Source organism: Ptychodera flava, chromosome 14, assembly GCF_041260155.1.
Source record: "Ptychodera flava strain L36383 chromosome 14, AS_Pfla_20210202, whole genome shotgun sequence".
Lineage (NCBI taxonomy): Eukaryota > Metazoa > Hemichordata > Enteropneusta > Ptychoderidae > Ptychodera > Ptychodera flava.
In genome coordinates, this window is record NC_091941.1 from 18,027,622 (window position 1) to 18,044,661 (window position 17,040).

At 37.8% G+C, this 17,040-nt stretch overlaps 1 protein-coding gene across 1 annotated transcript in view; it reads left to right on the plus strand.

Annotated features, from left to right (window-relative positions):
- Positions 1-16,105, plus strand: part of LOC139149605 (vam6/Vps39-like protein) — a 50,593-nt gene extending 34,488 nt beyond the window's left edge. The window contains exons 16-19 of the mRNA XM_070721437.1: positions 403-551; positions 5,264-5,410; positions 10,356-10,490; positions 13,918-16,105. Coding sequence (XP_070577538.1) covers positions 403-551; positions 5,264-5,410; positions 10,356-10,490; positions 13,918-14,088 — 602 coding nt within the window. The 3' untranslated portion in view covers positions 14,089-16,105. The remainder of the gene's footprint in view (positions 1-402; positions 552-5,263; positions 5,411-10,355; positions 10,491-13,917) is intronic.
- Positions 16,106-17,040: the final 935 nt, after the last annotated feature.

Sequence of the window (17,040 nt, forward strand, 5' to 3'; positions counted from 1 at the left end):
GTTATTGAGGTTCATTTCCAATGTGAGTAGCTCTTCCCATCTGCTAAAACAAACAGAGAGAAAACAATCAGATAGATGTGTGATTTTTCACTTCATGAATGTCATTAAAAAGGTACAGAAGTGATACCTATCGCTATGGTAAAGCCCATGTTCCACCTGCCTACAACAGTGCCTCCTCAAGATTGATGCAGTGAACTGGCCGTTCATCAGAGTGACTTATCCTCCACAGCCATTTCAATATGCTGAAAACTTTTGAGTTGAATTGACATAGGCTACCGTTGATATACGGTTTGTTTAGATCGCTTCTTGATCCATGGCTATACATCTTCAACACTGTTTAATGATGTAGATCTTACCAGGAAATCTGAACCCACTGTAAATATTTTCTGTTTTGGGTTTCAGCTTTCTTTGAAGAGAGGGCTCTCCTTCTGGGTCGACTGGGTCGGCACGAGCAAGCGCTGGCCATCTATGCTCACATATTGAAAGACACCAAGATGGCCGAGGATTACTGCCGCAGAACCTACGATCCAAACAGAGAAGGCAATAAAAATGTAAGAGCAAGTCTAATTTCAGAAAAAAATTATGAAGTTCTGCTTACATGAGTGGCTTCTGATAATGCATTTGCTATCCAGGAACCATATATGCAGCTCTATTATAAGTCGTGATATTTGGACAATTAATTTCTAAAAAAAAATCAAATCGTTGTCATACACTTGTAACAGACGATGAACAATAATAAAAAGTATTCATTATTTGCTGCTAAATATGACTTCTACAGAAACATTTGATTCTGTGTGTTGGTGCTAAAAAAAAGTTTCATGTCCATCTTTTCTTTAAAACTAGGCTTATTTTTAGTGTTTGATACTGATGTTGTGATCGGTTATTTGCAAAGTCTTGAAAATTGAAGCCTTTTCTGCACTGAATGTAAAAAATGCCATTCAATCCAAGTTGGTTTGTTGCTGTGTAGAGGTTAATTTGTTGAGAAAGAGTAGTTCTGAATGAAATGAATGAATGCCACAAATGGTTTATTGATTATTGCTAATAAAGCCAATTTAAGGGGGAGACCCACATTCGCAGACACTTTTCTTTAATCTGATTTTTCACCATTAAAATGAATCTTTAACCCGACATGTAGTATATGTTTGGGTAGAGCTCGACAATTGAAGATTATAAATATTGTAAGAATATTTCAAAACCTGTTTGCGTGTGTATGTTTTGCTCAAAAATGTGTGTTTTTGAGTTTTTTCACTTAAAAAAGTGTAAGTATGAGAGGGTGATGGCCATTGGTGAGCCGTTTACTGCAATCGATAGCAGGGTAAGGTGTGTAAAAAACCGTGTCTTGGATTTTTGATACTCCGCTTTGTTTTTGCACAATTAGCCTTGAAAGTGAGAAGTGGTGGATTCTGAATAAATTAACGGCTTTTGTCCACGTTTGTCACGATATCTTTTGTTTTTGGAACATTATCGGAATTCTGAGACACGGTTTTGTAGAAACAGTCATTAACTACAACCTGTGCAAAGATAAGGCTAATCCGTCAACGCGGCGCCAAGTTACACTCTCCAGAAGTTGCGATACATTGCCAAAAACGGAACGGAGTAAATCGCAGAAATGTGTATGCGACCCTTGGAGTCGCACAAAGTCAGCTAAAATTCCGGTTTGCTCACATTTTCGGTGGAAATTCCCTGCCCATAATGAAGTACAGGACTTTTGACACAATTGTCTGAATTTGTGGTATGAATGAAATGATACATGGCGTGAAAATTGGAAGAAAATGAACACTGAAACGGCCAGTTCGCGGCGTAAGCGTTAGGCTTTATTTACACAACTGTCATTCCGAGCTAAATCTGGGGATAATCTTCTTGCTAAATACAAACTAGCGTATTAACTGTGCACTGTTGTGTACCAGTTAAAATTTGATTATCAAGCGAAGAAATGGCTGGCTGCGTATATACTTCGTAAAATTATGTGATTTTGCATGCCAAGTCCGATGACATCGTGTTTTCCTCTCTTTTGGTTGCGCAATCGTCACCGCGTTTTCAGCTTCCTGCCCGGAGAGAGACGCGTGACAATGAATTACAATGTGGTACATACCGACAAAGACGAAGTTCATTCAGACGCCGTGTTGCGACTTAGCTTTTACGTTCCGTACTGCATGTTGAAGTACGACCACAGTCCGCCTTGAACATGGCATGGAGCTAAAAACGGACAGCTACATGAACGCGGTTTCCGACCTCAGAAGCACCATTGCCGAGCTAACTTTGTGTTGTGCCAGGTTAGAACCCATCGTTAGGCTAAACTAATACAACACTTGACAATATCTGGTATCTAAAACGATTTCATAATAGGAAGATAAAAAGTTGGCGAAAAACTGAAATAAATCGATTTTGACAAGAAACTTGAACAATTCTAAAAGCGACTTGTTTTGGCTTCGCGAATACCATGGAGGCGAGTACCTAAAACAGATGTGAATCTGTGACCACGCTGACTGAAGACGTCATTCTAAAATCGCGACGGTCGAATTTTGTACAAGTAATGAAATGCGTGAACTTCAGTCAAACAGTTGAATATCGCGTTCTCTGATATGTGGAAACGAGCATTCGTCGTTCTCCGGTGGTGACTGTACTGTCCGTTGAACTACTATAATAACGACGATAGACAGGCCAGCAGCACGCTGTTTTTCAGCGTGATTGAGTTTATCAACAGAAAAAGTAGTTGCTGATTCGAAAAAAGCACGTTCATGGTTGTTTAATTTTTTTTCAATTTCATGGAAACTATTCTATCATTTTCAATTTTGGTTTCTTTAAATTTATTGCATAAGTTTATAATTACCTAATAACAATTAAATCGCAATGATTTTAAAGGTATACTGACATGAATTTGTGCTGTGAAATATCTCATACTTTTCAATCGAGATTGATTTCGACCCTGGACTTCGACTCACTTCATGAGCAGTCCGCCAATAAAAGTTCAGTTGATCGAGACAAATTATATATGCTCTATGATTAGCTCCGGTACAGATTGAAAAACAAATGCTAGGTCAACATTGTGTTTGCATTGTAAATCACGGCATCATTCTAAACTGTACGTGCATTACCCGCATCACGTTCCCTCTGTGTCCGCATAGAATTTACAAAACAATAAGCTCACGTTTCCTAACCGGGCAGAGCAGACACCGGCGCGATTTTCTCGTTACAAAATTTTGAACTACTGGCATATTTCTAATTTCTACTGAGAGGAATGTTGCTCGCCCAACTGTCGAAACAAAAAGACGTCGCAATTATTTTCACAAAAAAGGATAGAAAACTTGTAGTGACGTACAGGAACGTAATCTTCATTGCATGCTTTAGGTGTAAACCGTAACGTAAGCAGTAACAGTTTTGGTTGCCGGACTTCACTGGGCATTTGCAGACGTAAAAAATTCATCTGACATTTTTATCATCAGTCGTAATTAGTTCGGAGCGGGATCAATTTTGAATGTCGGACTTCATTAGGTGCAGACAAACATGTAAACTGTTATCAGAAAAAGACGTAATTTTTGGATTTTCGGAGTAGCCTAGTTTGATTGGGGCGGGGCGGGGTCAGTTTTGAATGTTAGACTATACTTTGCATTGAGTCCATGTCATTTGTTAGCGGACACAAATGTACGTTTTGGTTTTCGGCGGGCGATTAATTTTGAATGCTGGACTTTATTTAGCAAATATGTAAAGACAAAGACCTACTATTTGGATTTTCGGCTGTTATTTGTTTTGTACGGGAACAGTTTTATTAAATACGTGTTATAGGAAAACGAGGTAAAAATAACGTAAACTACAATGAGCAGCCTCTCTGTTGTGCGCAAGATGTATTCACCAGTTTTTGTTCGAAGCTCAGTTTAGTGTTGAATGAGTAGGCGTTCTGCGTTACATTTCTCGCTTGCGACCATTTCCAGTTTACACCTTTTCAACGCATCGGAAACTGGAGTTTTAAGCCTGACTGTAACTCTGACAATTTCAACTGTTCTCTCATTCCCGGCCATATGCTTGATATTTCGCTTATGTGGACCATGCTTTTGCAATCGACGGCTACCTGCAGCATGTTCAGTAGCCACGACATACTTCCTGCCGCCAGCTGGGACTGGAAGAAGACTGACGCATGCGCACTCCTCCGGACGGAATTAACGTAATCTACTTACGCTCTTGAGATAGCCTTGACTAATCTGGAAACCGTTAAGACATAAGAAAAACACGGCACGCGAACTGGCCTACAATGCTCATTTTTGTTAAAATCTTACTCATTTCCGAGTATGTTATGGTTTCAAAAATATCGTCCACTCAAAGGCCATATTAGACAGATTCAAAATTTACCATAAAACGAAAAAATGACCAAAATCACTAAAGGAAGGTGGGTCTACCCCTTAAAATGTTAGTTCCTGGCTTACATTTCTATGGACGATTTTGATTTGCATAGTCTTGTATTTGGTTTAACATGTGTTGAAAAAAAAAGCCTCGGCATGAATATGTTACTCACAATTTCAAAAGTTTCGATGATGTAGGATATTGAGAAATACCACTTGTATAATCCAGCTTTTGAAATTGCTGGTTTTAGTTTTTCTAGCAAAGTGCACTCATTGTTAGAGACACAGAAGCAAATGTGGTCTGCAGGTTGTGATGCTGCAAAGCAAAAAGTGAAGACATATTCAAAGCTGTATGGAAATCTTTACATGAAACAGGCAATAGATCACAGTTCCATCTCCAGATAGATAGTGTTGCATTGCAACATGGATGTTTACATTAGGCAAAAAGAAGGGGGAAATCCATTTTTAAGACTAAAAGTATAATATTGATGGTGTAATGTTATAAGTTTTCACACAATGTAGAAATTGTACACACTATATTCAGTCATGCCTGATGGTAGACAAGGAGTGCTTATGGGAGAACCACGGTCCTCCACACCGTGGGAGAACAAATTTTTAGGTGAATATGGGCTGATTCGAAAAGAAAAAAATTATTTAGGAGTTATATACATCAGTACAGTGACAAACATATCACTTGTTAAACATTAGAATGAGTTTACTTGATGAAGTAATCATTTCAGGTCCTTTGTCAAAAATTGTGGTCTGCACTGGGCAGTAATTTCAGTAGAGGTGCACCCTGACCACAGGTAGAACATCAAGTAAATGTATTCATATGTGATATTTACCAGTACCACAGTATGGCGTGCATTTACACAAAATTGAAGTATTTACATAATTGTTACATAATGTTTCACCTTGCCTCTGTTCAGGTGTATCTATGTCTTCTACGAATGTACATCAACCCACCTGATGCATCTACACTAGGGGTCATGGTCAATGCCGAATCCCCGAAACCCAACACTGAAGCTGCACTGGCGGTGTTAGAACAGCATTTTGATAAAATAGATACTGCAAAGGTGAGTCCAAATATTTCCTCATCATTTTCTGATGTACTTCATGAGTTTGCCCTCCAACCCACAAACTCTCTGTTTCAACTTCCAAATTCCCTTTGCATCAACTCTATACCAGTACATCTATTGTATTAGAGAACTCTTTCTTTGCGTCAGTGGCTTAACAGTCTAGCTTCAACCATTTCACCATGGTTTGGCCAAAACCTGCTATTATCAATGGTTCTTGTGGATCTGTCTCTGAGGAATGAACAGGTCAGGAGGCATACCACACTCCATAAAAAGAATTTGGGATCATCCATATGGGAATTAACTCCTCTTGTTGACTGGTGTATAGTGACTAGCTATGCTACTATGTATGTCGGTAAACTCTGCACAATCAGTGGAAACTGTAAAATGTGCATGAATAGTTGACGTCTCATGATTCTCATAGGATTAAAACCAAAATGTGATTTGCTGGCTGTCGATATTATTGTTAGTGTACATCAACCCCAACAAACCCCTCCAGAAAATGAAACATACCACACAGTAAACAGCTGTGAAAAATTTGTGTTGATGTGTGATGTTATTTTAAGGTAGAACGCACCTCGGGGACAGAAATTCGGGCCTTCAAATTTTATCAATTTTCTTCTGACCTACCACTTGTGGGGGCTCATTTTGAAGCTCTTGGCGAAAGAAAAGTTTTCAACGTCTTAGTTTTTCGAAAATCGAAAATTTTATTTTTTCCCATAGAGTTAACACGGGGATGGCGGCCATTTTGAATTTCAAATATCGAGAAATCGCAAGTTATTTGTCTCTCTAGTACCAAAGTTTGCACGATGACCCCTGATTTTTATTCTTGCTTTGGTAAGAGAATGGTTGAAAGTTTCACTGAGGAAAGTTTGAGCAAAAGTTTAAGTCTTTCACTTTCGAGGTGCATATTACCTTAAGGGAATATTCCGATATATTTACTTACAAATGTAATGTTGCTCCTGACTGTCTTTATCATGTAAAAATATTTGTCGCCAAACATTTCAAACATGCTAACTATAGTCTTTATCTCATTCCGGTGAAATGGAAACTGTTTGAACTTGATTTTGAGTTTTGATAACAATCTTGCATACTGTTGAGTTGTCATCAAGCTGTTGAAATATCAGTGAATTCAGCAAAATTATCCCAGCTTAAGAAGCTAACTTCTGATTTTCATCATGTATCAGGCTTGCATACTGCTCAGGATATCAAAGTATATGTTCTTCATAAGTACCAACATTACTGTTAGAAGGTACATAAAGGTATAAAGCAGATTACCCACAACTGGATATAAATTCAGTATGACCATGAATGATGGTAAGGCATTCTGGAGAAGTAGTTTGTGCTATCAGCTAAATAATAAATCACATAATGTCTTCCAGAAGATATTGATAATATTGGTATCTTGAAAGGTAGGACAAGGTTATCCATCAAAAAATCAATCAAATTATGCATAAAAATGTCATGTTTTGCTCATTTTTGTGCATTTTCTAAACCTTTCAATGTGATGTGTAATCCTTTATTACCATATTTCATGTACGTTAATGAAATCCAGCCTCACAATTGATAATAGGGCTTAGCCGCCTTGTGGGAATGTTGTGGGTCTATTTTAAAAGTACGAACCACGATGATTTTGTAATTCATTGACAACTATGCAGTAAGGGTTCCCATGGATAGTATGATTAATTAGAAAGAACAACAAAACACATATATAAGCTGTTGAAAGATGAAGGTCTGTTTTGACCTTGACAGTCTATTTTAGTTGATAACCTTGACTATGTATCTATACATAGTGCACGTATGTCATTGTATCAAATCTAGGTTCCATTCATGGCTTTTGTGGAAGCAATGATGGCATATAAACCAGATAGGTTCACTGAAAGAGGGTCACATTACATGATTCTGGTGTAAAATTTAGGAACTTTTGAGGTCTGATGGGAAGAACTGGTTAATTTGGAACAAGTACACACAGTTTACATGCAAAAAGCAAAGACAGAATAAAAAAGTGAATATTTTACATTCAATTTTGTGCAGAGTTTTGTATACAGTATTGGTTGAAGCAATGATGGCATATACAAGATAGGTTCACTGAAAGAGGGTCACATTACATGATTCTGGAGTAAAATTTAGGAGCTGTTGAGGTCTGATGGGAAGAACTGGTTAATTTGGAACAAATGCACACATATTTCTTTGTAAAGAGTAAAGACAGAATAAAAAAAATGAATGTTTTACATTCAATTTTGTTCAGAGTTTCTTACACAGTATTGATGTCTTTTTCATGACGGGTATTGGTGTTGTCTATTGTGATGTATTGGAAGGAATTGAGATATCCACTCTTGGTTCATCTTTCTGTAAATTTACAAGTCTCAGGTCTTCAAACATAATGAACTCTACACCAGAGCATATTAGAAACAGTTGAATACATCTCTGAATAGAATGTGAAATGCGCAATCGTGCCTTTCAATTCTTCCCACTACAGTGTCCTTGCCTTGAGCTTTTCATGTGAAGCCCATGATTTATCTTGTTTCCAGATACATAGACATGTACAGCCAAATATTTGCATTATCAAGATCCAATCTTTCACTAAAAATTTCAATTCTTTGAATCTGATCTCAGCCATTTGTTAGCAAGCCATTAGCAAAACAATAAGGAGATCTTAAAATGTTTTCTAAAAGGTCAGAAACATGATCCACTTTGAGAAATTGCCTTAATGTTTAATCATGTCTCATATTTATTTTTAGTTGAGTTTCAGCTGCATTAATTCACTGTTTACTTTTTGTTTTGAGGGAAGGTCGAATTATATGAATTTATTTAGCCTTAGTGGAAATGTTTCTTTTGCCGCCTGATTTTTGAATTGATTTAATTCCTGTTCGATGCTGTGAGCAAATACCTGCATGCAGGTAGCTATATCAATCACTGAGAAGACTCTCTGATGACCACATCGGCAAATTTGTCATCATACCAACACTGCTGCCACCATACGCTGTCTTCATCATAGTAAATGAACTCAGCAGAGTATGAACAATAGATTTGACTTGATATTTGGCGTGTCCATATGCTCTACTGTTTTCCTGACATGAAAGCAAACCAGTTGATATGTAGTCTGCCCCGGGCATACTTTTGTTTGTTGAATATTGGTTGCCAAATTTAGATTTCATTGCCAGAGCAGCTCAGTTATATCAATGTTTCAAGTTTGATAGCGTGTACAGGAAGTCAAGACCTTGAAGTCCTTCTCAGTATTCTGGTCTTGGAGATTGTCTTTACCGTATAATTGTCAGGGTACATGCTTTCCATTTCAACAGTTTTCTTCTCTTCAGTGTAATGTACGTTGTGTCCCTGCTACTCGCTCTGTCTGTCTCTCTTCAGAAATGCTTGGTAACTTTTGCACTTACTAAGCCGGCTTATCATCATCGGTTGCCTTGGTGATGGGTGGTTTCATGGTGCATATAGAAAACACTGGATTGTGTAAACCTCCATGCTGATCATGTACTGGAGGATCAAGGGTTTCCAGTGACACTTTCAATGCTGAATTTATGTCATACGATGTTAGTATATATGGCATTGATGCAGGGATTCTGTTAGATGTAACTTTACAGACGTTCATTGGAGGAGCAAAGCTTTCTTGGATACATCTGTTGTAATGCTATCACTTGACAAGCCTTAATGCAGAACATGTTGTTATTTACTTAAGGAAAAAAAAGTCTTTTGAAGGTGAAGAATATATGAAGTTAAATGGATAGTATAACGACATGTTAGAAGAAATTAAATTAAATGCTTATAAAGAATTTGTTTTCCCTAGTGCAGTCCGGGTCAGCTCCAAAATTGGAGCGCTATACCATAATATTTCCCCACTCTCGTTAGCCAATCAGCGGCCAGCGCGCCATCAGTAAAAATTGTATTTCCTGGCAACCTCCACATGCGTCCTTCGTTACGTACGCCATACTGTGTCGAACTCCCGCGCCGTACTCTGTCATAATGTCGAACAGTTGTGTGGCCACTCTGTCAAAACACAATTTCAAAAGCGCGTACCAGTTTTATTCTGGCTAAGACAACCAAACCCCATATATCACTGTGATTCCTAGACTCTGGCTTGAAGTCCTGCGAAATATAAATCGTGTACCTACACAGATCGTTCAGAATACCCCATTTGTATCGGTGATGGCAGCGATACAAATTCTACTGTATGGGGAACAGTTGTGTGGCCACTCTGTCAACACATTTTCAAAATCGCGTACCATTTTTAGTCTGCGTTTGACAACTACAAAACAGGTATCGTTTTAAAGCTCTGACATTGCTCTTCTTCCTTGCAAAATGTTATACGCGTACCTACACAAATAACCTTTATAACAGTATTTCTAATAGAGATGACGAACATCCACAAAATGATTCTCGGTACTTGAGCGAAATCGATAAACTGGGGGTAGAAATGAATCGTCAATATTTCGAAATTTGTTCACTAATTGGACTCCTTGTTGGACATGACCTTCTGCAGAACACGTGGATTATGTTGACTGTCGAAATTCGTCGAAATTCACAAGACAGGGGCTTAATAAGCGGCCCAAAACTGCCGATCACACTTGTGGGTAATTTGTGACCCAGCGTGACCTGTACTTTATTAATGATGTAATCTGGTCGATGATTGGCTGAATGCCGGAATACATTATCATAATGAGTCTCCAATTTTGGAGCTGACCCGGACTGTAGTGTGGTTGACTGATGGATCCAGTGTGCGTGAGTGTGTCTATAAATTGCATAGAAATTAGCCAAATATTTTCATCATTAATTTTTTTCTGAAAAACAACAACCTGGTATTCTTTCTTCATCTTCTTCCTCAAGTGCATTGAAATAGAAAGTATTACTGATAACCTCACAAACACAATGTATTGTAAATAATATTGAATGTTATTGTTGACAAATGAATTATTTGTATTTCACGTTCTTTCAGGCACTTGATCTGCTACCATCCAGCATTCAAGTCAGAAATGTGTGTAAATTCCTGGAATGTGTCCTGGACGACAGGACCACCAGGAAACGCAACAACCAAATCTTGAAAAGTCTGCTCTACTCTGAGCATTTACAGGTGGGCATTATAATCAGCTTTCTTGATATGTGTGTGTGTGTGTGTGTGTGTGTGTGTGTGTGTGTGTGTGTGTGTGTGTGTGTGTGTGTGTGTGTGTGTGTGTGTGTACTCATGTGTTTCTTGAGCTGATGCACACATTTCTGTGTGAAGGAAGGAAAAAGAGACAAAATGAAAGTAGAAAACCATTGAATAACAGGGAAAAGACGTTTCAGTTCAGACCAATTTTGTAGTGACGTGGCAGGAAATTAATCCACTAGAAGCAAATGACTTACTGAGTGGACTGTACAGTACTAGGACTGAAGGTTGACTAACACAGTTATTTAAATATATGATGTCATCGCAAATGGGAGAAGAAGTAATCAAAGGATTTCATGTGTTTGCATAATGCCTTTAAACTGTGGAAACTTAAGGTTTGATTTTGTTTGCTTGGTAGAAAAGTAAATTTTCTTCATGCAACCATGATGACTGGGATCACTTGAGTAAACAACGGTGCATTCTTGTTACATGATTTTATATTTACCCTTTATTTCAAGGCTGTTCTAATTCCAATTTGGAAGGATGGGAAGCTGAAGAGTTAAAGATAAATAGCGCAAAAAAGAAGCTGTACATAATTGTGTCTAAAAAGAAATAATAGGATTATTTCACATCCTAGGTCGCTTACAAAAATGATGCAGCAACACAGATTTATATTTTATTTTAGTTTTTTTTAGCTCAGAAGGTGCAACTACCTAAATCCAAAATCAAAAATGTTAACATGCAATTGTAATTATGACATCTCACATATGATGGCAGTGGATATATTCAGAACTGTTCATTGTGTGTATGAGATCTTACAACAAATGGGACATTTTCTGCCATGCATTACATACTGTCATTTTTTCACCATACAATTTCCAACTGAACATGAAAAAAAAGGCTGATGTGACTATAGTTTAGATTGACACAATGCGAGGATGAGAAACAAAAGCTTTTCTTTTTTTGGCCTTAGTGTAATGTTTTTATCTGATGATTTCCAAATGTGATTTGTAAAACTGCTTTAGTGTCAGTTTTGCCCGAGGTCTAGTTTGTTGGGTCTTATTTCTTGGAATGTTGAAGTGAAAATATTCTAAAGAGGTTACATACAGTAGTATTAAAACCCTATCACTAATTGTTCAAAAGATATTAAAATTTTCAAAAGTGTTTTCATTCCTTTTAAGCTTGTATTTGATCTCTCAGGGCTTTGTGCAATATTGAAAAGAGAATGCTTAACCTTTGGTTATATTAGAGTAATTCTAATAAGTTACCAGAAAGTCAGGCTTGAAAGAGTCAATCCCATCTTTTGCTTCTGCATAATTACTAAGAAAAGTGTGGCTGCTGTAATGACATTTTTCCAGGATTAATATAGGGAATAATAGGAGTTTTTGATTGACAAGCCAAGTGTGAAATGTTCAGTTTAGCAACTTATTGTCCCTGAATAGAGTTACATCAACACAATTATAAAATGGCACAGCATCTAGTTGAATTATCAGAGATGTGCAAACAAGATACAGACAAAGTGTTAGACGGTGTGACAGATTTGTTTTACTGGGTGTCTGGAAGTTGGGATGCGTGAACACACAAACCACATATCAAATAAAGTTTTTGAGTTTTATTTAAACCATGGAAGTGTATTAGTTGCTATGATGTGATAATCTTGTCTGCTCAGTCTTGTTTGTTTACATCCTTTGAACTTTGTACATTATTTGATTTTTGCCTGTACAGTTATGTGATGTCTTCACTTAACTTGTGTTATCATCGGGCTAGTTGTCACTTGACAGTTCCTGGGGAAACCCCTAATCAGTCCGGGTTATGTCCATAGAGAGGATATTACGATTGACCAATCAGCGAACCTGCCGCCGCTAACGTCATGAATAATTAACCATGCAAACCTTGGCTCGTACATTGCAACAAGTTTGGAACTTTTCGACTTCATTTCGCCTTTTATTTTTAGCACTGGGTAGTTTTTAGATGTAGACGTTACGCACAATGTTCAGTGCGGCCGAGATGGTGACCGACACAAGTGGTTAGTACATTGAAAATTACTTATTTGGATGAATTTCGTGGCCGGGTAAGGCTCCTAGAAATCAGCATTTGACCCTTGTAAATCTACAGTAAGTTATTTGTCGCCAAATATCGCCTATTTTTGGTCAAATTTCAATTTAACCTTGCCATCTGCAGTATGGAGAATATTTCAAGCTTTGCAAAGATGGGTCAACTGTTTTAGTCGGTCATCGGAGCACGATGGAGCACGATTTTTTCGATCACCATGCATTGCCCGGTGCGATTGACCCTTCGCTCAGAAAAACGCGCGCCGGATCAATCGCCGAGAAGTTAACCAAAAGCTGGAAAAGAGAAGGAAAACGTCCAATAACTCTTTGTCGAATATGGTCAAGGGTAAAGAAACTCAGAAAACTATTCCTGAAGAAATCTTACAATTTTTAACACGGTAGAACGTCGCCAATCGACTGGAGCTAAGATACTTCCGGGTAGCCAACAGTCTCACTCGATCGGTGGATCTGTCAGGTCATATCACGATCTGAACAAAGTGAACCAACGTAACCTTTGACCCTTGTTACATATACAGTACGTGATTGGTTCTTGCCTTAATTTCATTACATATACGGTACGCCATTGGCTCTTCCCTACTATCCTCTATATGGACATAACCCGGACTGCTAATGTTGTTGCATAAGCGCATCCTCTGCTTTGCAGACTGATAAGTCAACCTGTCATCACAAAGGAACAATAGATTTAACTTTTGTCAATATTTGCATTGCTTTGGTTCTGTAACACTAATACATTTTCTCATTCCTCTGAAGTATGTTGATATATGAAGTATTGGCCTTGCCAGGACTGGAGGGTTTAAAAAAATGTGCAGGTTTCTAGTGTGGTTTTAAAAAAGCAGTTTGCCAGGACAATGCCCTGTGTCCATTATGCAATAATGTTATTGACAGAAATCTTTGTGTAGAGGGACCGACTGTGATTCAGACTAAGATTCCATTGTCACAAGCAGAGATTGTATCACACTCCGGCTGAGTCAACTAATTTGTCACGTTGCAGTTTGGGAGGAAAACAAGAAAGTACTGAAAAATACATTAAAAATTACAGCGTATTGAGCTTTTGAAAAATGCAGTTTCAATCACAGTTTCTCCACAGGAGGGACTGTGTTCCAATCTCAGTCCCTCCACCTTTGGAGGGACTGTGTTCCTATGTAGTGATTCAAGATTGTGTTATGATGATTAATGTATGCAAGATTAATAAAATACTAAAGCATTTTGAATTATGAAACAAGTCAGTACAGGCATTCCACTTCCTAATAATAAATACCTGAAATGAAATAATTCTGCTGGTCAAAAATCACCCTTCAGTACATTTGATATATTGTTGTTTGTTTATTTGTTGTGGACAGGTGCAGGAGCAGAGGATCTACTACCAGAGCAACAAGTGCATCATCTCAGAGGAGAAGATGTGCAGAGTTTGCAAGAAGAAGATCGGTAACAGTGCGTTTGCCCGCTATCCGAACGGTGTCATAGTGCATTACTACTGCTGCAAAGACAGAAATGTTTGTCCAGATGTTTGACACGAGATGTCACTGACATAACCACTTTAATGAACCAATTCACATGCTTAACAGTTTAATCACTGTACATTTGTACTTTTTTTTTTGTATTTCATGCTCAGTTATTTCATCTCCAGGCAAAAATTTCTAAGCCGTGTCACACTGCGCCGTTGCATCACAAAACTATAAATTAGTCTCTGCTTTTCTTGATCTCTGCAGAAATCTACAATATTCACTCCACATTAAATGATAACATTAGTTTATTTAAGATGTACGGTTAGCCTGCCACATCAATTTTACTTTGTACAAATATTGCAGTCTTGACATCAATCTCTTCAATGAGACAATAAAGGATCCAGTTATGGTAGGAATATTTCCTTCCCCGAACAGTGTGACTGGTAACTCACTTCAGGAAATGATGATGCTATCTTATGTAAAGAAATCATCCAGCCTCGGGCACTGTGCAACTACTGTGTCCTTCCAGTCCTCGAGTTTTCAAGGAATGTGAAATATTGCGCTGCATTCTTCAAATTTATACTGGAGAACACCACAGGCTGGGAAATATTACCATCCCTATCCATGCAGGGTTTCTCGGGAAATGTGTCGGAAGTTGAGGAAATCTCTGAAGTTTTAGCTGTTGTCTTGGCAACGTGACAAATCTGTTTGAAGTATCTGTGTGAGTGGGGCAAGTGAGACAGTGTGTGACTGGAAGTGATAAATTTAGTCAGCTAAGAGAGCCAGGGTATAGTTTCCCTGGTCTGTACCTCATAAGGTTACACCAGCGTTGTGCCCTTGAGATAGCAGATGTTTGCATGTATGCGTGTACACATAGTTTATAGCCTGGTTTTGTTTACTCCAGTTTTTTTTAGAGCAGCTGACTCAGATTTCTATCCTGTACTCTGTGTGGCATTTAGAATCATAAAAATCCACTAGAAATGTATCTTGTGGGTCTCACCTCAGCCATTTTGAAGTTTTACTGGAAAGCTATTTATCAGGTGGATTTATGAAAAAATTAAGTACTTTTGGGGGTTTATTTAAATGATTTAGTTTGGATGTTTTTTTAAGAAACCAGAGTGTCATCATATCCAGAAATTAAATGAACTTTTAATGTGAAAATATCTGAGATGAATGGGAGAATTGTCAATATTCATTTTCCATTCTTGGTTTTTCTGATTCTTGAAAACTGTGATGTAATATTGTGCACAATGATGCAAGTATGGAATCTGTTTTCTTTGAGTAGCTTTACAGACATTTCAAAAAATCACTCACTAAAGAAGCAAATTTTCTCACATTTTCTACGTATGTGGCTTTCAGAAAAATAGCAAAATTGTCATGACGTTTCATTTGTGCATTTTAAACATCAGTGTACACATCGGAAAGAAAGCTGTTCTTGTTTCTTTGACATTTCACAGGATCTGAAATATTTTTCATCATCCTAAGCATCTGCTATTTCTCACGGTGCCCTTCTTTCTTCTCTTTTCCAAAATGTCTACTGTATTTCTCACAGCTTCACCCCATTACCATTACCTATAGCCCCATCCCCTATCAACCAGAGCATCTATCCCTAGATGACGGACCCATGCCCCACCCATATCAAAGGAATATTTCTAGCATCATGTTTGTAGGACCAGTAGTCCTAAGTATAAAGCCTTCATTGACATCATGCAACTTTCTAGCAAGACTTGTTACCCTTTTTCAATGCAATTAGACCCTTGTCTCATCGAAAAAAATGATTCAATTTTAAAAGATTAGAATGCTCTGTACACTGTATATTTTCCTTCTTTCTGCTTATATGCGTTCAAGTTCATCAATGCAAGTTTTGTAGGTGTAATTTTTTCCTAGACCAATCTTTATCAAGAGTACCAGATACACTTTTCCACTATGTGAAGTGAGGTCCTCTGACAGGAGTGCATCCCAACTCCTGACATTCCCTGGCCAAGACGGACCAAACTCATGCCATGTTTTGTCCATTAAAGAGAATGACTTGAGAGAGTCCTGATAGGCGTGACCTTCACCCTATTATTGACAGTCTGTTGGATTTTGATGTGAACTGTCAGCTGTGGCCTAGTAGCTGAGTTTTAGAATCACGGTGCAGCGTTCATATTGATAGTCATTACTTTTTTCAATCAGTGTGTAACTATATCAATATAGGAAGGTATTTCCATTTTTTCTGAAAAATGAAAGTGTATGAAAAAATTAGCAGCATTTTTAGCATGCCTGGATGTCTCATATAGGTCATGCGGTTACCAAGTTTGGAAAGAAAAAGTTACGGAGGAATTCAGTTTGCAGACAGGGCCCAAAAACTTTCAGGTCAAAGTGTTAAGAGATCAATTTAACAAATACAGATTTTGCTGGAAGTAAACAAATAATGTATTTCAGATGACATACTTTCTTTGAAAAAGCTTCTCACACTTTTTGTAAATAGTTATAAAACAACCCAGTAGTTGTTTCAGTGTAGGCCACTCTAGATTCTTGGAATGAAATTTTAATTTCTTGAGGAATTGGTGTCCATGATTTGAACCATGAAATGACCGCATCATTGAAGTTCCATGATGAAGTGGGTATGGAAGTTGCAGTTTTTGTTGCAAATTAAAATTCCATGTTACCGTATGTTTCTATGCTACAGAACCCAAAACAGAAAGCCAAGCTGTTGTAAGTGTTCGTGTAAGTTCAGCAAAACCTAAAACTTCAGGTTAATTTCACAGTTGATGTCATATAAGCTCTATGCAATCTCCGGTTGGCAAATTTTCATAGAGGATCATGCATTATTGTGCTGCATTTTATACACCCAGCTGTTACTACATTGCTTGTAAGGCCATGGTAAGATATGGATCTGTATAGAGAACGACATTATCAGTCATATTTCATCAATACGTTTTCATCTATCAAACTTTGTGTACAGTTGGTGTTTGTTAAAATTGACCCTGACTCATAACCTTGGGAGACGCTCATATGTTGCCAGCATGAAGTTTC